General features: G+C 40.3%; 1 protein-coding gene across 1 annotated transcript in view; it reads left to right on the top strand.

The window, feature by feature from the left end:
- The first annotated feature begins 1,813 nt into the window (after positions 1–1,813).
- The window catches only part of LOC121947536 (rho guanine nucleotide exchange factor 10-like protein), a 131,046-nt gene continuing 105,393 nt past the window's right edge, over positions 1,814–27,466 (top strand). The window contains exons 1-10 of the mRNA XM_088081500.1: positions 1,814–2,072; positions 2,209–2,380; positions 2,502–2,626; positions 9,375–9,578; positions 9,813–9,946; positions 17,547–17,660; positions 18,640–18,748; positions 19,218–19,321; positions 22,327–22,404; positions 26,853–27,032. Coding sequence (XP_087937626.1) covers positions 1,814–2,072; positions 2,209–2,380; positions 2,502–2,626; positions 9,375–9,578; positions 9,813–9,946; positions 17,547–17,660; positions 18,640–18,748; positions 19,218–19,321; positions 22,327–22,404; positions 26,853–27,032 — 1,479 coding nt within the window. The remainder of the gene's footprint in view (positions 2,073–2,208; positions 2,381–2,501; positions 2,627–9,374; positions 9,579–9,812; positions 9,947–17,546; positions 17,661–18,639; positions 18,749–19,217; positions 19,322–22,326; positions 22,405–26,852; positions 27,033–27,466) is intronic.

The following is a 27,466-nucleotide window of genomic DNA, read 5'->3' as shown; positions in this document are numbered from 1 at the left end:
ATAAACTCAGAAATATAAGTAGCACATCAACCAGTATCATATGTCCTTCTCCTGTCCTGGAAATTAGCTTTTGCTGTGCTAACCTCAGCATTTGTCTATTGTGTTTCATATGATAGGCCTACAAATATTGATACTTTTTTAATCATTTATCAGACTTTGATCCTTTGTCAACCTGCCCTCTGTGTGTCCAATCTTTTTCCTTTTGTGGCGTGGTTAGGCGTGTGTTCACTAGGTAATGTAACCTGAGGAATTGCGCCCCAGTAATCATTTGAATTATTTCAGGAAAACTAGAAAGGAGAATCAGGTATTAAAATGTTTTGTGCTTCATGGGGACCTGGCTGTGTGACCTTATAGCGGACTCTGCCTTGCAGCTGGCAGGATTCCAACTCTTCAGATCAAGACGCACAACTTTCTGGCAAGACAAAGGGTGAAGGAATCTGTTTTTATGCCAACAGTGGCTGGTGTACTGATGTGACAGTGATACAAAAACATTGTTCTTCTGGTTTGGAAACTTTTTAATTGACTGCAAACCATTTTATTTTCCCCGTGAGTTTGCTTCATTCATTCTGGTCAGTGTTTACATTCCAGCGCAGGCCAACATGCACGAGGCATAGTGCGCCCTCACCAACCAGATACAGGGTGTGGAGCGAACATATCTGGGGTCCTTAGTTATAGTCCTTGGGGACTTTAACAAGGGGAATCTATGTCATGAACTCCCAAAATATAGACAGTTTATTAAATGTCTGACCAGAGAGGGGAATGTTTTGGATCACTGCTACACCACCGTCAGCAACGCTGTATCACAACTTTATGGCAACTTTCATGCTGTCCCCTGCGCTACACAGAGCCACTTTGACCACGTTCATTCGTTCATTTGATTCCTGCATACAGGCAGAAATTAAAGCTCTGCAAACCTATTGTGAGGACATCAAAACAGTGGACTAGTGCAGCTGTGGTGGATTTACAGGCGTGCTTGGACTGTGCTGACTGAGAAAATTTCAGGACTGCCACAAACAGTCTGGATGAATATACAGAGGCTGTGATGTCATACATCAGCTTTTGCCAGGACTTTTTGTAACATCATGCACTTTGGTGAGTTACAACAACAACAAGCCCTGGTTCATAGCTAAACTCATATGGTTAAGGCAGACAAAGGAGGAGGCATTCAAGAGTGGGGACAAGGGGGGCTACAAAAAAGCTAAATACACCTTCAGCAGGGCGGTTAATGAAGCTAAGCATCTCTACTCTGACAGGGACGCTGGCTCAGTCTGGTAGGGTCTCAGAGAGCTCACCAGTTACAAGCTCAAAACCCCCCATTCTGTGAATGATTTACGCCTTGCCAACAACCTGAACAAGTTTTACTGGTGCTTTGAAAGACAATGGGACAGTCCTGGAACCATCCCCATTATAATTCCACTCCACACTTTACCACCCCTTCCACTACAATTGCAGCAGGGGCCCAGGACTCAGCACAACCATCCACCCCAGCTACCCCCTCCCCCATCACCTCAGCAACACCTCTGTCCATCCTGGAGAGAGATCTTAATAAGATCTTTAGGAGACAGAACCCCCGCAAAGCAGCTGGTAAGGACTCTGTTTCCCCCTCCACCCTGAAGAACTGTGCCAATCATCTGTCTCCAGTGTTTACAGACATTTTCAATACCTCATTGGAGACATGCCACATGCAATCCTGCTTCAAGGCCTCCACCTCCCTGTCCCTAAAAAACCAAGGACCACAGGACTCAATGACTACAGACCTGTCGCCTTGACCTCTGTGGTGATAAAGTCCTTTGAGCGCCTGTTACTGTCAAACATGAAACACATCTCAGACCCTCTCCTAGACCCCCTGAAGTTCACCTACAGAGCCAACAGGTCTGTAGACGACGCTGTTAACCTGGCCCTCTACTTCATCCTCAAACATCTGGACTCACCAGGAACCCACGCCAGGATCCTGTTTGTGGATTTCAGCTATGCTTTTAATACAATAATTCCGGGTCTGCTACAGGACAAGCTCTCCAAGCTGAACATGACTCCACCTGCAGGTGGATCACAGACCTCCTGTCTGACAGGAAGTAACAGGTGAAGCTGGGGAAGCATGTTTCTGACAGCAGAACCATCAGCGCCGGCTCCCCTCAAGGCTGCGTTCTTTCTCCTCTTGTCTTCTCCCTGTACACAAACAGCTAAACCTCAAGCTCCTCAAGCTTGCAGATGACACCACCCTCATTGAACTCATCTCTGGTGGGAATGAGTCCGCCTACTGGTGCAAGGCTGACCATCTGGTGACCTGGTGCGGTGAGAACAACTTAGAGCTCAGTGCTCTGAAGACAGTGGAAATGGTAGTGGATTTACCCCAACCCCCTCCACCCTCTGTGACTCCCCGGTTTTCACTGTGGAGTCATTCCACCCCCTGGGGACCATCATTAACCAGGACCTCAAGCGGTAGCTGAACATCAGCTTCTATACTGCTAATACTGACTCCATCCTCACCTCCTCCATCATAGTGTGGTATGCTGCAGCCACGGCAAGGGACAAGAACAGGCTTCAGCGTATCATGCAGAGAGGGTTATTGGCTGCCACCTGCCATCTCTCCATGACCTGTACACCTCCAGGTCCCTGAGGCGTGCAGGTAAAATTGTGGCCGACCTCTCTCACCCCGGACACAGACTTTTGAGACCCTCCTCTCTTGCAAGGGGCTGGGGTCCATCAGGACCAAAACTTCATGACTCAAAAGTAGTTTCTTTTCCTCTGCTGTCACCATCATGAACAATACTCCGCCCCCTCCCCCACCGCCCACATGACACAGGCTCTATTTGATCACATTTGATGATGATAGATGGTGTGCCGATTTGCAAATGCGCCGTAGGACGTTTGACATACTCTGTGACCGTCTAGCACCCCTTATTGTCCATCAAGACACTCCCTTCAGGCAGCCAGTAAGAGGGAGTGGCGTGAAGGATACGCCGATATCCAATTTGAATGACTAGAGCGTCTGGACTGAAGACACATCTGTAGAAATTCGATTTGGATCACATTTCAAACCACCTCCACATGTGGTTTTGATTGGATTTGCAAAATTGGATTTCAAGTGGTTATTTGCGGTTCAGATTTAATAAAATCAATCTGGACATGACAAAAATCGCATTTGGGCTGGCAGTCTGAACAAAGCCATGGAGACAGGAGATGTCAAAAGTGGGATCCATTGAGGTGTCAGTCAGTTGGAGGAGGGGTCTCCACTTTTTTTTTAGGGCTCATGCATTTGTGTTTTTTTGTTGGTAACGGAAAATAAAAGTTGCTGCTGGAGCTGCTATACCATCCTCCATCCCATTTATTTATTGTGTTATTAGTCAGGTGAACCGAGGATGCGTAATTACATTAGTGGCAGCACTGTTCATCAAGCTGAGGGCTTTTCTGTCCGCTACCTATACTGCTGTTTTTAGCTTAGCTGCCTCAGTATAGCTAGCTGGCTGGCCCTTCAACACTGTGCACACCTGCTTTATGAACATGTGGAGTAGAGATTAGGACCTTTTTAAACCCAGCGCTCACCCGATTGGGACTTACCCGCTGGGCAAGGAAGCTGGAGGTGACTATCAGTGTGAGTGTTCACTGGTAACTGATGAATGATGCCTGCGGCCTTGTGCCTTTGACTGAATCACAGCCACGATGATCACTCTCTATTGTGTAATATTGCCTAAAAACCACTTCAAGTTTCCATCTTTGTAGACGCTTTAAATATAGACTGGCCTGCAATAGCCAGTGCAAAATAACCCCTAGAGGCAAGACAGGTGTGGTGGAAATTACTGTATTTTCATTCAGATAAATGAACAAATAAATGATGATACAAAAGCAGCTGTCTTTTGATTTTAATTAAGTTATAGAAAAGAATAAAAAAAGGGTTTATAGAGACAATCTATTTTAGCTTAAAGGACAGAACTCAAACTCCTAGAGTGTACTGAATGATTCTGATCAAGAAGATCTCATTTAGTCACATATTTATAAATTCAAACACATTGTTATGAGAATAAAGGAGGTTACCTTTGCTGAGATAAGGTGTACTGGAACAAGTACACCTTCCTAGCATGAGCAAGCAGCTTTCCACACTAATTGTTAATGTATTTTTTTATCTAACATTTATTAAACAAAAAAAACCAACTCCTTTTCAAGAGTGTCCTGGCAAAGACAGGCAGAAACAAAAGTTACATACAGACAACATAGAACAAAAATACAAAATCAAAAATATGTAACTCCAAAGCAACAACATAAAACACAAAAAGAACAAGTTCGTTGAACAGAGAGCATAGCCATTTCCATTTTTGGCAAAATGTACACACAAAAATATTCTAGAAGTAGGTCAAGAACAGCTTTGCAAATAAGAGAATGTACACTGTGTATGCAGTGTGCAGCCACCCAACTGAACATACAGGATACAGCGATGAGTAAAGGGCTTGTAATTAGTAATGAATCTCAATGCAACATGATACAGAGAGTCCAGAGCATGCAAACACTGGGAGGGTGCATTCATTTATAATACATCCCCATAATTAAGCACAGTCATGAATACCACCCTTTTTGCAAAGAAAAAAAGTAGCTCCTGTTTCTAAAATAAAACCCAATTTAAACTTGAGCCTTTTCACAAGTAGTTCAATGTGCGACTCAAAAGAAAGATGAGTCATCCAACACAATACCCAGGTATCTATAGGATGAAATACACTCTATAGTCTTGTTCTGAGGTGTAATAATAGTTGGGAGATTTAAGGGCCTCGTCTTGTCTGTCGTAAATAACATGCATTTTGTTTTATCAGCATTCAGGACAAGCTTCAGATTGAACAAGAGTTGCTGAACATTGTTTAAGGCTGGCTGAAGCTGGAAGAGGGCCTGAGTCTGAGTAGAAGCAGAGCAATAAATACAATAAATTTCTGCATACAGATGTACCTTTGGCAGTTGTAAGAGGGGCTGATAACATGCCTTCCTCGTGTACACATTTCACTCTGCAGAATAAATAATTAACAAACCAACCAACTGCTCTGTCTGGCACAGCAATAATAGAAACAGATGCATGTCATATTACAATAATGGTAGGTGTGAAATTAGTAATTGCTCTCTATGATGATGTTGATAGAGATGATAACAGTCTCATGCATATGTTGAAAGGGAGTTGTCCAAAGGCAAGATCACAGCATCGGGCGCAACCAGGACCAGACCACGATCAGGGCGAAGCGGGGGCACAGAATCAGTACAGCCACAGCACGAGCACAACCAAAGGCAGGGTCATGCATCAGCACAGCTATCACCACGGTCAGGCACAGTCAAGGTTACAGCCAGGATCCAGGGAAACTAGGAAACAAGGGAGCAGGAACGCTCCCGAGAGGCAACAGGATTAGCGTAGTGCAGTTCAACAGACCCAGGCTCTGTAATCGCGAGCCCCAGGTAGTGAGAGTACCACATGGCTATCACAGAGCTAAGCTAAGCTTGCACATGGCAATGCAGTTAACAGACATGCATGATTTCTGATGGCGGCATTGAGAGAAGGAAAGGAGCTCAGCGTATCAGAGGAAGTCCCCCGGCAGGTTAAACCTATGTCAGCCTAACTATGGGCTGGTCCAGGCAGCCTGAGCCAGCCCTAATTATAAGCTTTATCAAAGAGGAAGGTCTTAAGTCTACCCTTAAAAGTTGAAACAGTGTCTGCCTCCCTGACCGAAAATGGAAGATGGTTCCATAGGAGAGGAGCACAATGCAGACCACAATCCAACGAATACACAATATCATTCTGTGGTAATGCTATGTTTTTTTCTGAACCGAGACTAACATACAGATAAAATGTAATTTACATGTAGAAAGTCTTTTATCTAAAAAAAACCTATAAATTCTAATATTTTGGCCAAGGCAGAGGGTTTCAAAATGGGCCTATAGTTATTAAACTGGGTTGGGTCATTAGATTTTAATGAGGGCAAAGCAAAGGCAGATTTCCAAAAAGGAGGAATCTCATTTAAAGATATAGAGAGATGAAAAAGGTATGTTAACGGAGAAGCAATAAAATCAGCTGCTAGCTTTAGAAAATCAGACTCTACACTGTCAGGACGTGCTGACTTCTTAAAGTCAAGCATCTCTAGCACTTTACAAACCTCAGTGCTGGTAAACACTTTGAAGTGAAAAGGTTGCTCAAAAGTCACAGTTGGATCAGAGTAAATGGCATTGTTGTTTACATTAGTACTGGTGACGCTAGCAGCTTCAAACAAAGCAGAGGTTGGAATGAAGTGCTCATAAAACAATTGAGCATTGTTATTTTATCACATAAAGTCTTTTATAATGCTAGTTGGAGGCTCAGACCTGTCCCTATAACCTACGACCGGTGTTGTAGTCTTCAAAAAACTTTTCATTGCCTCATTTACAAAATAAGCAGCCTTTGCTCTTTTTATTTACACTGTATAGTTATTATGTAGTTGCCTAAAAAGCAGCCAATCTGACTCTAAACGAGACTTTCTGGCCTTAAACCAGGACAGATTGCGCTCTGCAGCATTGCCAAAAATTCAGATGAAAACCAGGGGATTATTTCTACCTTTAACTCTGAATTTCCAATAAGGAGTATGCTTATTAATAATTGCAATAAGACCATCAGAAAATAATTTGTAAGCCATTTCCATGTCTGGTATAGTTCGATTCTCCTCCAGTCAAATGAGGAAAGATCATGAAAAATCCTTGCACATTTATATATTTATATATATTTATATGGACAGTTTGTTAGAATTAAATCAATCGAAGATTTGTCAAGCTGTTTTAAATAAGGTCTTGTTGGATCATTAACTTACTGAAAAGATTTAAAGAGTTAAAATAACATTTTAATACATCAGACATAGGTTGTAACTAGTTAATATTATAATCCCCAGTTTAATTTATCTCACTGAAAGACAGGCTAAATATAAGTTTCATTAAAGAGGAAAGTGTATCATTAGTGGCAGACAGTGGTCTATAACAACCAACTACAGCCGTATGAAAAGATGGATAGACCTCCAGGTCTAAGGCCAGAAATTCAAGGTTTGTATGAGTTAACTTAAAGTCAAATCAAAAGTCCATATAAGGTGATTAAGGTGAATGTATACAGTTAAAGGTCTCTACAGCAGGGCAGCATATACTTAAATATAAATTACAATACCAAAGATATTGTGGGCAGGGAGACAGCACAGTGCTCCTCCATCCTACATCAGAGGTACATAGAATTAAGAAAATCGGCACAATGATGTTAAAAAAACAAATAAACAAACAAAAAGCAAACTGGACAAACAAACAACAAACTGGCGCTGCAAGTCATGGTGGCCAAACACTCGGCCCTCGCAGTGATCACTCAATACACACACAACTGTACTCTACTCATCACGCAGTACTGCACAAGTGTCGCAGGAAAGCGATTGCTATCATCAGTAACCTCTAGTCTACCTGCAGGCCAGTCCTGCAAAGATGTCATAAACACTAAACATTCGCACACGCACACTTAGAAAGTAACTATGGTGTAAGATAGCTGTCAAAAAGATGTGTCCATAATTAATCATTCTTATTTGTAATTTTAACTATTTCTATGTCAAAAAGTTGACATACAGAAAATTCTGCTGTCATATACGTGAGTCTGTGAAATTGGGTTCAAGTCTGGATTGTTTTATATGAGTATGAGTATAAAATCTGTGAGTGTAGTCTTATGAATACAACTCACGTTGACACTACTATGAAGTCTTCACTGTGAGCACAAATCCAAGTTTACGGGTACGAATCCAAAAGTGCTGAAATGACGTCACTGAGGTCAGTCAGGTCGCAGGAAGAGTAATCAATATGCGATTCCTCCAACTGCGCATGTGCATGCCCCAGAGGCAAACATGGAGGGCAACAGCGTACCAAGTAGTAGCAGCTCCGGAGAAACATCACAGAACGTGCATTGCATAGAAATTATTTATTTCATAAAATTGAATCATTATGTATAATATACATTTCTTGGAGTCATAAACGTATTGCTTTAACTTGCAAGCTAAAGACATTTAAATGCTGATAATGCTATCTTAGTGCTATTGTTACTGGGATTAGAAGTTGGCCAGCTAGTTAGTTAGCACTAACTAACCTGACTGTGACCTCACTGATGTCAGATTTTACACTCATACTCATATAAAAACAATCCAAACTACAAACCCAATTTCACAGACTCATGTATATGACAGCAGAATTTTGTGTAAAACAACTTTTTTGACATAGAAATTGTTAAAATTACATATAAGAATCATTTATTATGGACACATCTTTTTGACAGCTATGTTACACCATATAAACTGTATACTTTACTCTCACTTTCTTGCCCTGGAAATCAAATTGAATCAGGACCTTGGGAACTGAAAACGAATTGATTTGGGAAATCAGTGGTGACACCCAGCCCAAGTATTTTTATATTCTTACACTGCTCAACAAAATCAATAATCTATAATCAATATTTCTGTTTTTTTAAAAAAATAATCATTGGACTATCATTATACCCTTTTAATAAAATGTATTTATTGTTGTTTGTTATGATCTTTCAATGTGTAACATGTTATTTTTGATAATCCATTGTTTCTGGTTGCATAATCCACTGTCCACACATCTCGACATCAACAAAACAATTTGCAGGGTAATTATTCCTGACCTCAGCAGGGCTGTGCCATGCTGCACTCATTGCTGCTCTGTGAAATGTTGTGGCAGTTTTCACTATGAAGCCCACTCCTCCTCTCTTCCTCTTGAGTAGCAGGACGCTAGTTCAGCCGGTGTCCATTCTTGTCCATCTTTTCGTCAATGTTTGCTGGCATTTATATTTGAAAACCTTGATCTGATTAGCTAACAGTTGGCTAAATATAAGTCTGCAGGAGGGGAATTTAATGACTGACCGATTTCATCATTCTGATGATCACCTTCACCCACATGGCACCGCCGTCCAGCACCAACCCCAAAAGCTTCACCAAGATTGCAAAATAGACATATGAGCCTAAATTTAACACAAATTTAGCGAAATTGATATTGAGGCAGCTGGAAGTGTCATGACATGTGAATTAGTTTCCAAAAATTGGTATCAGAGTTATATTCATGACCAATGTAACTACTTTAACCACTGTTTTCTCCCAAAATTGTGCATACCTTCCGTAGTTCACAACTTAACAAAACGCTTAATGTAAAAGCTAAATCAACATGAGCTACCTGTTTCTTACATAGGTCACCGCTACTAAAACTGCTATTCTCCATTTTCTATTCTCAAAGCATTTTAATTTTTCTAATATTCTGAATTACCCCTAAGTGCATGTTTTACTGTATGCACTAATGATGAATTGCAGCCCTGTAGCACTGCTTATACCTGGGATTTCGCTGTTTTGTAGGAAAACCTTTGCTGCTAGGAGACGACAATCAGGACGAGTGCAGCAGTGCAGTAAATGACAGTCAACAGACTGAGCATCACACAGCTGAGGCTGACAGACCAACCAATCAGAGTACCAGGAGCTGCAGCTCAGGTGGTGTGGTGAGAGACTCAGTGGTAATCTATGATGACGTCCCTGCTGAGAGCATACAGCACCCAGTTGAAGGTGTGTTTCCTAACCACTTACAGCTTCACTGTTTATTTTCATAACACACATTCACACCAGAGTGCTCACTTTGTAACTTGACCACCACATTTTGTCCATGCAGCACCTAACATGGTGAACTACGCAGTGTTAATAGACTGACTAAAACAAAAGAGGTTAAAGGGACACAGTTATTAACTGTGTTATATGATAGTACACAGTAAGTGTTGTTCATCTGTTGGCTTCTTGGTACAGATGTTGATGACATCTATGAGGACATCCAGAGACCTGATCACCATGGGTCCAACGACTGGAGCTCTAGTGAGTTTGAGAGTTATGATGAGCTGTCTGACAGTGAGACTTTTCCCACAGCCTGCAGCAATAGCAAGGTAACTCACTTACACATTTTTTTTTCAATGTGAATAATTAGATGACGAATTGTCGTATCATAATATTGTAATGGACCCCCCCCAGGCAACCTCCCCCAACTGCTCCAGTACTCGGCCTGGTCCCGCCCACTGGCTGTCCAACTTAGGACAACAGCCTTTTTCTGCTGTGGGCTGTAAATCCAGACCATCTCTCCAACTGAAAAGTTCCTCCCTTGTGTCCTTACATCATAGTTCCGTTTTTGCCTCCTGCAAGCGGACTGCTGCTATTCCTCGGGTGAACATGCTGGCTGACTAAAGTCGATCCTGAAGCCTCCTGGCGTACTAAGGGCCATGAGGGGTGTCGTGGAAATCTAATGGCCAACTAAATGCCAACTAAATTCTCACCTTAGCATGAGGAGGGCAGACAGTACAGTTTCTCCAAACAGTACAGGAGAAACCCCATACAATCTTTCTGTAATATGAGGCCAGCCCTAAGAAGTTCTTCAGCTCCTTCTGACTGATAGGGGTGGGCCAGTCGTGCCAACTGCTAGGTGATGTGTGCCACCATGTTTATTTATGAGATCATACAGACGCAGACCTTTGATAACTTTTCATCACCAAGGGGTTGAGAATGGACACACCAATTCTAAAGTCGATTGGATGAATCCTGTAGGTCATGATGGCCAAAGTACAAGGCCTGAAATCGTCAAATATCAGCACAAAAATGGTTTTTCAAAATGGCTGACTTCCTGTTGGGTTTGGAGGGTGGGTCCAAGAGACTTTTTGGTGCATCTGGGCATGATACATACGTGTGCCAAATTTCTATTTGTAGATAAAACCAGCCATTGGGGATATACGTTAGGGGGCGCTCTGGAGCCATTTAGCCACATCTGTTTGTGAAACCACAAAAATACAAAATTTTGTGCCAGGCCAGTGGAGCATACCAACTTCCATGAGTTTTTGAGCATGTTCAGACCTCCAAAAATGCGATTCTTAGGAGAGAAAAATAATTATAATTAAAGCTGCATGCAGCGATGAATGGACCCTTGCACCCACACACAAGTCAAGGCTACTGTAGGGACTCTGAGTTATGCAATCAGTCATTTCAGTGAAACTTGGAAAAAGTATGTAGAGACTTTGGACCCTTGTGGGAGATATTTCACATGGTGAATTACTTTCTTTGGGCACACAAAACATGTGGCATCTTCGTCTATATCATTTGTCTGACAAAACATGTAAACTTCATGAAAATCAAAGGATAGTTGTGATACGAGGCATCCTTCCTGTTGACAGTAGATGGCTCAGTGGGTATCATATTAATGGACATGTTGATGTGTTAAGGGCTGCAGCCTAACCACAACTGCGAAATCTGCAGCCAATTGGTTGATGTAAAGTGAAGTTACAACAGTTTCCTTTTTGGTGGCCACCATTGGGTCTCCATGGCAACAGTGTTCATGGAAAACCTTTACTTAAGAGGGAGGCATCATTAAGGTCTTAAAGGTTTTGTCCCCAGACTTGAAGTCAATTGTATACAATCTGTAGGAGCATTCCATCAAAGAAGAAAGCATGTAATTTCCATGACATTTCATGTTGCCAGTAGGGGGTGCTAAAAGTAATTGTAATAGTTGTCATGTAGATGTGTTCAGGGCAAGACAGTTATCAGACGTGAAGTTTGGTGAAGACTGGACCATGTCCCTCAGAGTTATAAACTACATCCTGGTTAATGGTGAGAAATGGAAATAACAACCACACAATGTGACAAAAACTCACAAATGTAATAACTTTTGATGTCACAGGCCTTCTGAGAGGTTTTTTAAAATTTTGAAGTCAACCGGGTGAAATCTGTAGGAGAAGATCATAAAACTGCAAGCCCTGAAAATGACCAAAAATACGCCAAAATTGCACATTTAATTCAAAATTGCCGACTTCCTGTTGGGTTTAGAGTATGGGTCCAAGAGGCTTTTTTGTAGGTCTTGGGCTGTTAGGCATGCCTTTCAAGTTTTATTGCTCTAGGTTAAATGTATTGCAGGGGCTGCTTTGTTGAAATCTGTAGGAGTGCTACAAAGACATTTTGGCACATCAGTGCAAAAGAAATCATATCAAACATCACATTATAGGACCTCTGATGTGTGTGCTAAGTTTGGTAAGTTTTGGTGCATGCCTTGCCTCTCAAAAAGTGCTTCCAGTTTTATGGCGAATAATGCGTAACTTTGGCAACAGCTTTTGATGAAAACTGAAAAGTGTAATTTCTGTGCATCATGAAGGTCTTTACAGTATTCTAATTGGATATGAGGTCAATTAAGTTAACCTGCTACAGGGAAAAAAATCAGTCAAAGAGTAAAAAAAAGTAACTTCCTGCTACCAATAGTTGGCGCTATGAGTAAGATTCAAAATTGCACTGCAGATGTCTTCAGGCCTGGACTCTGATCAAATCTGTGAAATTTTGTAAAGATCTGACCATCTGGGGCAAAGTTACAACAGTTTTGATGTCATGTCGAACATCGAAATTGTCCACTCAACTTCAGTAACACCAGTATTATCACTTAAAATTGTCATTTAGATGTGTTCAGGGTGGGACTTATCAAATGTGAAGTTTGGGTCATATTGGACTATTCAGCAGGTAATCTGATGAAAGCTCTAGGACAAGTTTTAAAAATTACGACCCCTGATAATTGCCAAAATTACACCAAAATTACAATTTCAAATTAAAATGGCCAACTCCTGCTGATTTTACAGTATGTCCCCAAAAGACTTTTTTGTTTATGGCGAAGAATGCGGCAGAACGGCAACAGCGTTTGATGAAATCAAAGACATCACCAACTTTAGGAAATACTGGTGTCTAGATTGAAGTCAATCAGATGAAATCTGTAGGACAAGTGTTTAATGAAACACACTAAAATTACAAAAATATGAAAATTAAAATTAAAATGGCGCACTTCCTGTTTGATTTAGGGCATGGCTCTTTTTTGTCGGTCTTGGGCTTTTGAACAAGTTTCTCAAGTTTCTTAACTCTAGTTTAAATGGTCTGCTGGGGGTGCTTTGTTGAATTTTTCTAGGGGGCGCTCAAGAGCCATTTTGCAAATCATTTAAAACAAATCCTATCAGATATCACAATTTAGAATTTCTGATGGATCTAGACACATTTGGTGCATTTTTGTGCATGCCTTGCCCCTCAAAAAGTGCTTTCTGTATTATGGCGAATAGTGTGTTACCATGGCAACAGCATATGATAAAAAGTCCAAAGTTTTTTTCTGTGTATCATGAAAGTCTGTGTAGTATGATGATAAAATTTGAGGTTGCTCAGGTTAACCCACTACAGGGGAAACATTAATGTGTAAAAAAAGTAACTTCCTGTTACCACTAGGAGGCGCTTATAACTGTGATTCAAAATTGCAATGCAAGTGTCTTCAGGCCTGGATTCCCATCAAATGTGTGAAATTTTGTTACGATATGACCATCTGAAGTCAAGTTATGACAGTTTGTGATGTCATGCCAGAACATTGCAATGCGCCATGGCGTCACGGGAAACCCTGTTCAACAAAAACAGACAATATTTGTTTTACATAATCACCAAAATCTTAATGATTTTTTTTACACAGTTTTGAGATCAGTCAAGTGAACCTGCTGGACCTCTTAGTGTAAAACTTTGTCTTTCCTACGTCAATATGTGGCGCTCTCAGTAATGATGAAAATTGTGATATATATATGTGTTCAGGGCAGGACTGTCATTAAGCATGTGAAGGTTGGGGCATTTTGGATTATGTACAATAGATTTAAAAACTACTTCCTGTTTGGTGATGAAACATGTAACTTCTTGGCCCCATAACTTCCACACCGTTACACAAAAATGACAGTCTGTTGAAATCTGTAGGACTATTGTTTCAAATTCCAACACCATGAAATCGCAAAAAATGACAATTCAAATCAAAATGGCAGACTCCCTGCTGGGTTTAGAGTATGGCTCCAAGAGTATTTTTTGTTTGTCTTAGGATGTACTTTATACCTCCAAATTTTTAAACCTCTGCATCAAATGGTTTGCCGGGGCTGGCATTTAGGGGGCGCTACTGAGCTCACCTGACACCTACACGAGACCTATAAAATACAAAAATTTTCACCAGTCCTGATAAGCATGAGTTTTCAAGTATGATAAAGCCCTCAAAAAATTGATTCATTCTCCAAAATAATAATAAGAAGAATAAAAAGCAGATCAATTACAAAAGGGTCCTCACACTGGTCAGTGCTTGGGCCCCAATAATCCCTACAGTTTCAATAGGGGCCCCGCACCCTTCGGTGCTGGGGCCCTAATTAAAGCTGCAAGCAGCGATGAACGGGCCCTCGCACCCCTATAAAACTAGGGGTATCTGCCGTGACTCCAACTGCCCCAATCTTTAATTGTAGTGAAAGTCAGAAAATGCATGCAGAAAGTTTGGACCACTGAGTGACATATTTAACACGGTGTAGTACTTCCTAAAACCACGAGGTGGCGCTTGAGACAACACAAAATTTAAGTCATCCTGGTCTACATCATTTGTAGACCAATGTAAATTGCATGTAAATCAAAGGATGATATTGTTACAGAAGATGATATTGTTACTGAAGTTACAGAAGCTTCCTGTTTGGTGGCGAATACTGCATTGCCACGGCAATGTCATTCATTGAAAACATATGATCTTCACAAGGAGGCATCATGAAGGTCTTACTTTTGTTACCAAGTTTGAGTTGAATGTGGTCAGCCTGTAAGAGGATGCAACTAAAAATATGAATCATTTAAATTCCTGTTTCCAGTAGGTGGTGGTATGCCGATAAGTCAAGTGAGCCATGCAGATGTGTTCAACTCTGTACTTTTATCAAGCATGAGAAGGTTTTGGCAGCTCTGATGATGTTTGGCTGAGATAGAACAACGTGCTGTTTCATGGCGAAACATCAAAGGTGGAAACCAAGTCATGCCCAAATTGTGTGAAAAAAAATCACAAATTGAATAACTTTTGATGTCCCATGATCTTTCATTTCAGTGAAAGTCTGATCAAGCAAGCCGAGAGTTTCAATCTTTCAGTTAGACATTCCATTTGGGTTTATACTTCCTGTGGCCACTAGGTAGTGCTGGAGACCTCACAAAATGTATGTCATCTTGGTCTACATCATGTGTAGACCAAACCATGTAAATGTCCTGTCAAATCAATCCGTCAAAGTATAGTTGTGTTAAGAGGCTTACTTCCTTTTGCCAGTTGGTGGCGCTGTGATTATCATACTTAATTGACCTGTTGATGTATTCAGGGCACCACCTGTAAAATGTTGGCCCATTCCATTGATGCAACGTGAACTTCCTGTTTGGCGGTGAAGAGCATGTTGCCATGGCAACGATGTCCATGAAAAAGCTCTGAAATCACAAGGAGGCATTGTCAAGGTCTCAGCACTTTTATTACCAAGTTTGAGCTGAACATGGTCAACCTGTAAGGAGGTGCAAATTAAAATAAAAAACATATAACTCCCTGACTCCAGTAGGTGGCGCTGTGATGATTACTCAATTGAGCCATGCAGCTTTGTTTAGGCCGAGATTCTTATCAAGCATGAGAAGTATTGGGCAGATCGGATGATGTTTGGCTGAGTTACAACAACTTCCTGTTTCATGGCAAGCATCAAAATTAGAAACCAAGCCACGCCCACATAGCATTACGAAAACTAAAATTTTAAATCAGTTTTATGTCACATGTCTTAATGGTTTCATTGACCACATTTGAAGTCAGTTTGGTGAAATCTGCAGGAGATATACATCGAAAAAGAACACGTGATTTTCATGCCATTTCCTGTTGCCAGTAGGTGGCCCTATAAGAAATGGTAAGGGTTACCATGTAGATGTGTTCAAGATGGGACTGTCATCAAATGTGACGTTTGGTACAGATTGAGCCATGTCCCTCGGAGTTATTAACTATTTCCTGTTTACTTCCGGTTCTTGGCGAGACATGGCAATGTTTGGCCTAATAACGCCACACGGTGTGATGAAAACTCAGGATTTTAATAACTTTTGATGACCAAGTCCTTCTGAGAAGATGTTTTAATTTTGAAGTCAATCAGGTGAAATCTGTCGGACAAGATGTGAAAATGGCCAAAAACACGCCAAAATTGCAACTTCAAATCAAAATGGCTGACCTCCTGTGGGGTTTGCCGTATGGGTCCAAGAGACTTTTTTGTTCGTCTTGGGGTGCTACATGTGCCTACCAATCTTGGTTAATGTAGATGAAAGCAGAGGCGGGGGCTCTTTCACACAAATGTAATAGAGCCATTTCTTACAATTTGTGCCTGAGACCAAAGTATCAAAGTTTTCACCAGACCCAATAAAGCTGCAAAGTTTAATGAGTTTTTGAATGTGATAAAGCCCCCCAAAAGGCAATTCATTTATAGGAATAATAATAATAATGATAATTCCTTGCATTCCAAGAGGGTCCTCGCACCATTCAGTGCTTGGGCCCTAATAATAATAAGTGGGGGGATGGGCAGCGAAAACATAACAGTTAAAGTCCATTTCAGGGTGACTTTGACCTTGCATTTGTTTCATTCTTGTTAATGCAATATCTGAAGATGGCTATGAGAGACTTCCTCAAATTTTGCACTAATATCCACTTGAACTCAAGAATGAACTGATGGTCAAAGGTCCAAGTCTTAGACAAAACAGGTTACAATGTAACCTGTTTTATGAGGTTACATTGTAACCTCATAAAACATGTTTTCAGAATTATTCAAGAACTATACTATATGCTCAAATTCTTAAGTTCTCAAATTTGATAGCCAAGATGTCAAAGCTCAGCTGTGACATCATTATGTTCTCTGCAACCTGACTGTGAATTATTTCTGTAAATCTCTTGCTCTGTCAGCACTTCTGTATTCCGCTACGATCACCATGTGTTGGTGTACTGCTGCGCCGGACTTTCCCCACTCTGCCTGTGTTAGTGTTTTGAAAAGGATGAGTGTAATTTGAGGTTTTAGTGTGCAAAAGTTATAAAGTTCATTGTAAGGAGTTTATCAGCTGGGTTAAATGTGCTGTTCTATGTAAGCTGGATGTTTTTCATGAAAGTTCTGAAAGAGATATAATTTGTCTGAATGTAAGAGATTCATCAATGTAAGAGGTATGTGTCTTGTCTTGCAGTAAAGAACCGTAGGTTTGTATCAAACCTACAGCTGGTGTGGCAAGGACATAGCTTTTGAATATTGGGTGCCCCTGGAAATTTTTTAATGGACTCAAGTGAATCGTAGTTAGAACATTTGGTACATGCATACCAAGAAATCAGAAAAATTGTATATCAATCATGCCGTGTTACTAATTTGTGAAGAAAACTCTGTTTTTCTCTCATGCCTTCATGAAGAACGGTGAACACTGAATTGATGAATGGTTGGGAACCATGTTCAACAACAGTAAATCATTGTCAGAACAGCTTAGCAAACTCTCACATAATTTTTGCTGTATAATCTAAGTCTCATTTATACAGTTGTATGCCTAGTACTTCCCAAACACAAGTATTTTTGACAAAGAAACCCCATAAAACATAAAAATCTGACTTTTTATAAAACAGAACCTTTAATCTTGAACACTGCGATTCTGTTCTGTTGTCTTGTGTGGGACTACCAGCTGCCTGCAAATGTACTGAGGCTGATGGAGCACTATGCTGTCACCAGGAGGGAGCTGGCTGTGCGTCTTAATACACCTTATATTGCCCACACCAGACAGAGCTGTGACACTAAGGTAGGACTCTGAAACCACTTTCTCCTGATGTTTCTCTCCTTCCTGTTTTTATAGATACAATAAATGTTTTAGGGAGAATTAAGCAAGCACCTTTTTAAAGTGCTTCACAAAAGACCATAAACAACATTAAGTCAATAAAACAAAGGCAATACAACAATAAAAACATGAGGTACAAAGGTAATTTTAAATAGATGTGTCTTAAATTGTTGTATAAAGGTTTCTATGGCAACTGTAGACTGTATACCAAGGGGAGGAAAGATCCACAGTTCTGGAGATGATTGGAAATGCACAACTAGACTGCAGGACAGCCTGAAGTCACTGGTCAGAACACCTAAGACACCTACTGGAGTGATAGGGATGGACAGGGTTACACATATAATCACATGCCTGGAATTGAAGTTCACTGTATGTGAATGAATACTAAACCTGTTGGAAAGCAATTGGGTAGATGTGTGTTGTCCTGCAGGATCTAGTTAACAGCCTAGCAGCAAAAATCTTGACCATTTTTAGGTGGTTCAGAGATGATTGGCCAAAACAAGTGAAAAGGGGATTGCAGTTTTCTAGCTGGAAGGACATAAAAACTTGAAGAGTCATCTCCTACTCAGGCCTTGACACATCAGACCTGAGCTGTGCAGCATTTATTAATTGTGAAAAATAAGTATAGGTCCTTGATTTAAGATGGTAATCAAAATGCATAGCCCCAAGATTTGATAAATTTTACTGTACTTTGCTTTTTTAAAAGCAGCAATATTAGACTTGTAGGGATGAAGTGACACAGTGGAACTCCTATCCGGATGATAGGATGAAACCAGTCCAGGACACTTTAACAGAAAACCTGTGATTATCCATCAAAGTAATGTCTACAATTGAGAGGTTGTTTTATTTTTAAAATCCAAAACAACATCATTTAATATTTAACTGCATTTCTTATATGTTTGTATCAGATGTTGTTGATCTGTACTTACTCCATGTCTTCCAGGTTCAGCAGTTGATGAAAGCAGCGAGGAAAGGTTCCAAGGACAGTTTAGAAAAGACAAAGTTAGCCATGATTCGCAAAGTGTCATTCCTACAGAAAAGACATTCCGCAGGTACTGAAACACACCTTATAAATTCAGTTTTCTGCTCAGTTTTTGAAAATATATATTTTTTAGTTCCTGTTAGCATCAAGAATGAAGAATATATCACTTTCTCCGCGCATACTTCACAGAATTTGCAGACATTTAGAACCAGTCCTGACTTGAAAACTGAAAACGACAAGTTTCCACCACAAAAAAAAATTGTCAGTGTGGTTAATGCTTGCAATGGAAAAGCTGTCTTTCCTTGTCTGGAGTAAGATATTTTTAAAAAATCAATCATTGTTCAGATATGGTTCACTGGCAGCATGTAAAAGACGTCACAGTTATCATTATAGGGATTGAAACAAAAACAAATAAATAAATAAAAATGACATACAACTAAATCTATGATTGTCCTACAAATATCTGTAACAAAGCTACCAGAACAGATTCACGTGTTTTTGTCTTTGTGTGGATAAATTGGTTGTGTTTGACTTTAAAGATGACGGACAGGATGATGCATGTTTCATGGATGTGTCGGTGTGTGAGTGGAAGCACCCTCCACCACAACTCTGTCCCATGCCAGAGGGGCTCAGCAGTCAACAGGTGTGTTTTCAGATGTGAGTCCCTCATGACTGTGCATTGACCAGGTGCAAATGCAAATGTATTTTGTTCATTTGTGTAGAGGCAATGAGGAAGACTTTGTCAGAGTTTCTAGCAGTCAGTTTGTTTAGACAGCAGAGTACAGGATGTGGGCATTACAATATCACATTAGAGAGATGTTGTATTGCATATCATCACAGCTGTGATTTGGCTGCAGCCTTGTGCCAAAGATAATCACAGCCGTGATGATATACAGTCCAACATCACAACCTGGAGTTTGAAATTACTTTCATACAACAGTTCTACAAGTGACTTTTATGTTAAAAAGTAATAGGAATAATCAATAAGAGATTATGATTTGTTTGTTTAATTAATGGTTTTATTATTATTTATTATTACTAGAAATAGTTTCGCAACTGCTGGAAGTGACAGCTGTTGCCTAGCAACTCATAAACATCTTACTGCAAGCTGTTTGCTAACCTGTGGAAGCTTGGTCTTCATGTTATGCTCAGACCAGCTGCTTAGCATCATGAACACTTATCTCTATGTTTTCAGTAAGATAAGAGTCTGTTAACAGTTGCTTCGGCGGCCTGTGTGATTCAGATGATTTAGTCTGATCAGATAGTTGATCGCTCCAGCCCCAGTGATGTTGTACTGTATATCATAATTAATGGAATGCCTTCCGATCAATCAAATTGCTTGGCTGGAAATAACTGTTGTATAAATAACAATTATAACAGCTTCACTGCTTCCTATACAACCTCATTATCTGTAACATTTATCCATTCATTTAAAATATGAGGAAGGTGTTTTTCTAATTCTCACTGTTTAGTATGTTTGCCAATGCAACACTTCCTTCATGTTTACCTGTTGTCCTGAGTTGCCTCTGTACATTTAGTGGAATGGCAATTTCCACACCAGAAATTCCATCGGTGTAACAACAGTCATGTCATACCCAACACTCTACCACTCTCATGTTCTCTTTGTTACACTAATATTGTTTTAAACCCTCCTGCTAGTAGTGTGAAATATAACATCCAAATCCCCCTGAAGAAATATAAATAATAACAACTGTTTATGTATACACAAAAACACATCATTCCAGAAACACATGGTGTGAGTACTCATTTTGATTTAGCATCAATATAATCCATGAAGATTAACTGTATTTGCTTACAAATTTGACATTTAATCTGCTCAACTCACCACTAGCCACCAGCTGCAATGTTTTAGTGTGAGAAGACTGTGCAAATAAGAGAGGAATCATCCCAAAAGTTAGTTAAGTCCAACTAAGGTAAAGGTCTCGTAAATATATTGCGACACTTTTGTCTGAGACAATAAAATTGCTTGAAAAGTAGTGTGTGATGCTAGTACTACTTGCTTGTACTTAAAGTTATTTTCATAAAAGTAGCTTTCACAACTGTAGCTTTAATACCTGAAAAAGCAGTTGACATAACTGTACAAACTGTCACTAGGGCTGGGGTGATTAAGAGAAAAAATGTAATGTCATCAACAATGAAAATAATTTAATGTCATTAATTTGGAAAATCTCTCAATTTGCAAAACTGCTATGGTGCATTGCAATGAAGTAAGCTGCACCCCTTAAATTATATGGCTTCACCTGTACCTGAGCTGTAACTGGTTGGAGCATGGATTCCACCAGAGAGCTAAAAGTAGCCCAGAGCACAGCAAAACCATACTGGCCTTTTGTCTCCACCTAGGCATGATATATTGGGATTATCAACAGGTAGATCATGTTTGTGCTTGTAGTAGTCACATAAACTCTCTGCACTGCCATTAATGCTACACCATGCCTAACCTAAAATTACTATTTGGCCGTTGTATATTTTCCATTTACTTTAAGAGCTACGCACACTGAGAAAACAGCTTCAACTAATATTAAAGACTATTGTTACGGATTGTTGTTACAATGTTTAACTGCTGGTAAGTCTGTAAATTGTTCTAGTTATTTTCTCTGCCTCACACTGGTGCAAAAATACATTTGCCAGTGATAATTTTAACTGCATATTGCTATTGCTATTTTACATTTGAAGTCAAGTACTAAAGTGAAACTGAAGGGGCAACTGGTGGCTTAGTGGATAGAGCAGTGCCCCATATACAGAGGTTGTATCCTTACCACAGCAGCCACAGGTTTGATTCCAACCTCAACCCTTTGCTGCATGTTGCCCCCTCTCTCTTTCCCCCTTTCATGCTTAAACTGTCCTGTCTACTAAAGGCATTAAAAGCCTAAAAATTGGCATTAAAAGCCAAAAAATAATCTTTAAAAAAATAAAGTGAAAATGAGGATTTTGATAAAACTGACATTCATTCTGCAAATAAATTGTTTGAACTTGAATTTAAATTAGAAATACTGATTTTCCAGTTCAGCAAAAAGGTAACTATGACATACAGTGATTAAATGAATGTATGTCTCACACAATCCTTCTGAGTTTGAGGTCCAGTATTTTTACGATCAGGCATCTGACAATTAGGGTTTATTCTAATACTTATTATTTTTAATATCATGAAACAGAAGTGATGTGGAAATCAATGTTAAATATAATTCTTTCATATTTAATATTTAAAAATATAATTTTTACATAATATAATTTTTAACGGACAAATTTTATTATTTATTCTTGGGTACATTAATTGCTATATTAATTTAATAAAAAAAATCTTTAGAATAAACAACAAATTAGTCATTAGATTAGATTTATCAATCAATCCAAAAAAATGAAAAAATTATGCAGCTCACCAAAAACAGCCAGTCAGAGTCAATTGTCTCTAACACTGCTATAAAACATGTCAGTTACTGCTTGTGAACTACAGTTTTAATGATGGAATTAGTACTATGGAAATTAAAAGTATACCGAATTTGCTTGTGAGCCTTAATATTACAGATAACTCCTTTACCAGAACAAATAGTGACCTCCTGACCACAGCAATGATTTGACATCATCCTTATTCCACATTGATGTGCTGTTGTTTCACACTGCCTCCTTCAGGTTGTCAGACGTCTCATCCTCAGCTCCATCATTCAGAGTGAGAGCAGCTATCTGAACTCCCTCACGAGAATCCTCCAGGTGAGTCAGGTATCATCTAGGATATCAGGGCTACCACTGAAAGTCAGTATGTAAATGCTATGTTTCAAAGGATTTTAATATATATTTAAGGACTGTGAGTCCAGCTGTTTCTGGTTTGTGAATTCACTCTAAAGATTCAGTTCTTAAACTTTTTTGGAAAAAATCCTAAGTGAGTAACTGGAACAACACCATCATTACTTATGATGGAGCTCCTCTTTGGTTCCTCATTTACCATATTACATGTTAATAATAATGACATTGTAACTCATTATTCAGCAAATTATTTGCAAAGCACACAGTTTGATTTTGAGCATGAGGCAATGTGCAGTTAAGCACATTGTTGCAGCTAGACAAAAAAGTAATGTGTAGTGGGGCTGCTTGATATCGGGAAATGTGCCAATGCAATTGAGATTACATTGTTGAATATTGCCATGCCGATATGTATATAGGTTTACAATGTAAAAATAACTGTTTTTTTGACAAATTGTAGTTTTAAACTTATTAGATGGTTCAAATTGTAGTAATATTAATGTATGTTGAAGATGTGTTTGAGAATTAAATGAAATCCCAGATTTTCAAAACTTAAGGTTACTTGCGTATCCCAGGTGCTCTGATGAGCATGAGTTAGTGTGATACTGGGAATGCCCTCAGTGCAGCCTCATCAAAAGCTTCATCTGCAGCCTTCCAGGCAGTGTTGGCTGTAATCAAGTGTGAAAGTGTCAGGGAGGGTGGCAACCCTCTCCTGATAAAAGGGCCATTGTGACATTTTGAAGACATGTTATGTGTGTGACCCACCATAGGAGATTTAAGTGGAAGCTGTTAGCAATTAGCGGGTAATAATGCAAAGAAGAAGAAAAGGGGCTGTAAATGTCTCTTCTGCAGCTCAGAGCTGAGGATGTAATTTTGCAGGAAAAGGAAAAAGGAACAGAGTTATAGCTGGCCTATAGTGCGATCTCTGTGTTGAAAGGGTTACTGACTACTAGATTTCTGGGCAGATGTTACTAGGTGGCCAACGAAATGAGTCTAAATGGAGCTAAGCCACACTAAGCACGGAATGAGCAAATAGACGAGCCAAAACATCACGCCTGCAGAATCTGGCGAAGGTATTTGTGGAGGCCTAACTTGCCACAGCACAAATCTACTGAATGGAGATCCCTCTGAAAAGGGGTCATGAGGTGATGAGACCTCTGGTAGAATGTGCATGCAGCCTCTCTCATGGCAAAGGTAAATGGGGGCACATTAACCCAAACTTTGGAATAAATGCAGGGTTAGGTTGTTGGGTCACTATATCCAAGAGAACTTTGTACACACTGGGTGTAATGACAGGGCGTTAATATCACCCACTTGTTTAGCTGAAGTGAGTGACAGTAATAAAACCGTATACAAAGCCACCATTTTTAAGTCTACCTGTTCCAGTGGTTCCAGTGGGGCCCCAGCATTCTGGATGGTCTCAATTACACTCAGAAGAAGGCCCACAGTCTTCAGGTTGAGCCACTCACAGGTTATGCTCACAGGGCCAGCAGAGTGTGTGAAGCCCCAAAGGGGGTCAGAGCAGAGTCACTCAGGAACTCTACAGCAGCTGTTAGGCCAGCCACTTTTTTTCTCTTCACCATGTAGGAGAAAGTGGGAGTGGCTAGTCAGATTGATTTTCTTCCTGGGAAAGACTTTTGCTGCCACTGGCCCTTTGGTGGCTGTGCTTGTGGCTGGGTCGGGGGTCTGCTTTGGATTTGAGCAGCCTGGGTGCTACCTTGGTTATGGATTGGTGTTGAGCCAGAGGGATGACAGATGGACTGCTTCTTGGCAGATGTAGCTTCGGGGCTTCATCTTCCCTCTTTTTCTCCTGCATTGGTATGACCTCCATAGCAAGGAGACCCTGGCTTGTAGGTATCAAGGAGGTCCTCTTTCTCCTTGGTCAACAGGGTGGTTATATTCAGCAACCCTTCTCCAGGAAGACCATCAACCCCATTGCTCTGCATAGTGGATTACCACTTTAGACAAGTTTTATCTCCTCCTCCAGTTTGGCTGGGTCAGGAGAGTGGTCTTCAATACCACTTGTCTTGAAGGCCTAAACCACCAGTGTGGCCATCTTGAAGCCTTATCTTTCAGGCTGGATTGGAAACGGTCTTCTCTGCTTGGAAGCGCAGGCCCCGGTGATAACAAGGATGTTTTTGGTTTGAGGTGAGCCATCACCACAGGCTCTACATGGGGCATGTTGTGGAAACTGTGGCTCACCATTCCCCAACAGTCAAGCATGGAGCTGCCTGCCACAGGCTAGGCTGTAAATCTTTCCAGTAATTCTGGCAGAATCAGCAGCAGTTGTTTTCCCACCCTCTTCACTATGGGCAACTTTTTCCCATCATAACGAGACCACTTAGCCTGAGCTTCAAGCCATTTGACTTTGAGCTTAACAGCCACATGTTTGCAAACATCCTGCAAGTCCAAGTCCAGTAAGGGGGAAGATGATTCCCCATCTCCTGCAAGAGCCACCACTTGGGGTTTTGCAACTCATCTCAAAAAAGTCCATGAAGAGTCATCATTGTTGCCACCCCTGTCAGTCATGAGGAGTTCTGATCCTCCATCCAATTCATCATCTGCTACTCCCGCCTTGTAATTCAGAGGACCTGCTTAGTAGGGTTAGCGGCAGCCATGGTCACCCGCAGGGTTTATTTAGCTGGAAAGCTAGCATTTGCTGCACTGGTATGTACGTGGGATCTGACTGGGAGTGTTGCAACTTCCAGTAGGGCTATACAGCTGGAGTACTGAGTACTTCTCTGTAATGCATTAGCCATGTGAAGCTTATGGTGGGGAGTACTCCTACTCTGTTAGCGTTAGCCAAGTGAAGCTAACATTAATTTGGGAAAGTATTTCCAATTTGGTGATGTATTGCTACCACGGTGCGTTTCCATTCTATTTGGCTAGCTGCTGAAAGTATTGCTACTATCCACAGTTAACAACTGTGACTACTGTGTGGTGACAGGCTAGTCAGAGCACTAACGTTTACTCTCAAACAACTGAACAAACAATGAATGAAGCGCCTGGCAACTGAGTTTTTCCCTCGTGTTTGTGGACAGTTTAGCTAGGTCCCGGAAACCTTGTTTGCTAAAAAGAGAAGGTTTGGAACAAGGAGCAAGGGGTGATTTTTGCATGACTGGCTGCATAGTCCTTTAATGGGGGGGGGTGTCTCCATCCTCCCTGACACTTATGTACTTGATTCCAGCCAATCCTGGAAGGACAGAATAAGAGCCTTTAATGAGGGCTGGTAGTAGATGTTCCCAATGTGAGACACAAAATTAATGTGATGAAAAAGAAACACAGACTGCATCCTTATATACATCAATGTACATTACATTATACAAATGTCACACCTTGCGCTGAGTTTGCAGAGCACCAAAATCATCACCCAGTATCACATAAATCAGATGTAATATATGAGTGTGGTTTGTGATATTCCCTTAAAAATGAAATTTCTATGAATAATCTATACAAAAACTCAAATAAATTCCTGCATAGATTTAATAGTTTAACATTTCAACAATCACCACATACTTATTCTCTTTTTATTCTGAGAGGAGTTTTTTTATATTTTCTTTACACTTAGACTGAACTAATTAGGATCTTGTCTTGCACGATATATATAATATATAAGCCTACAGTGAGAGAATGACAGTGAAACATCACTGGGTCATCATTGACATGAGTCAATACAGTAGGCCCTATTGTTTAGAAGCACAATAATTCACTCAATCACATTGCCCTGATTTAGCATTATGAGGAGGAAGACAAAGCACCATCGTCACTGACATGACTGAATACAGCATCAGCTTGCAACAGTTAATAACAAGAATGTCTGTATTAATTTCTTACATATTTGTGAATTTGAATGTGTTTTATAAACCTTAAAATACAAGACTATTGTCTACTGGCTGTCACTTGCTGCAATTACTGAGAAACTGCAGTGCACCAAGCTTCAGAGAGCCAGTGATGAGTGGAGTTTGACAGGCAGACAGGTGTCAGATCCATGCAGGGCACCAGGGCAAAAACATGTATTCATCATGGACAGTATGTTGTACATCTACAATGACAAATTAAGTGTCATATGTCTTATGTATGATAATAATATCCAAAAGACAAGTTTCACTATCAGCAGTTTCTGTGACGTGAGAAATACCTTCAAAATTAGGAAAGTCCACTTGACACCACTGTTTCAACACTGATTGATTGTTCAACTCCCTCACATATACTGATATGCATTATGTGAATGCATGGCACATGTAAATATACTATTCATTGTAGTTCAAGCTGTCTTTTTGTGCATTTTGATACTGTGATGAAGGTAAATTTCCAAAATATTGTTCAACCCTACTGTGTATGCCATGTAATTCTAGTGGAACCTGAAAGAAACATTACCACAGATTCACAGTAGGTAAGCTGACCTTCCTGTCTTTTAGGAGTACCAAATGCCTCTGCTGGACCCACAGAACAGGATCCTAAACCCCAAGAAGGTGCATCAAATATTTTACCGTCTGCAGGAGATCCATCAGTGCCACTCAGTGTTCCAGATCGCCTTGGCATCCCGCGTTGCAGAGTGGGATCACAACGAGAGAATCGGAGACGTGTTCGTTGCCTCGGTAAGTCAGTCAGGCTTTTACTTCATTGTTTCTTTTTTTTCATTTCTGTCCTTCTGACATCCCTTCTCTCTGTGTTCAACTGGTTCTGTCTTACAAACTCTACAGGCTTTCTCTTATAGATGTTTTGGCAGGTTGCAGCAGTAGAGATTTTCGTGGTACGATAATTTTCAAGAAAACATCAGGGTATCATGATATTACAAAATTACTCTAATTATTATTTAAAATAACAATGATCCATGAAAACAACCAAAAAAAAGAAAAAGCTTGTTTTGATGTGAGGCCTGACTTAATTGCCATTGCAAAACTAATGTGTGACAGTTGGTTGAGCTGGATCGGGAAGTGTCTTTGCAGAGCTTCACCCTAAAGAATAAACAGATGTAGAATAATAATTATAAACCTGACTAAAAACAATGGTATAACTGGGCAGATGTTAC

Source organism: Plectropomus leopardus, chromosome 9, assembly GCF_026936395.1.
Source record: "Plectropomus leopardus strain MGB_pleo_1.0 chromosome 9, ASM2693639v1, whole genome shotgun sequence".
NCBI classification, from domain to species: Eukaryota; Metazoa; Chordata; class Actinopteri; order Perciformes; family Serranidae; genus Plectropomus; species Plectropomus leopardus.
Note: the sequence above shows the minus strand (reverse complement) of the source record. Positions and strands in the feature narration are given on the sequence as shown.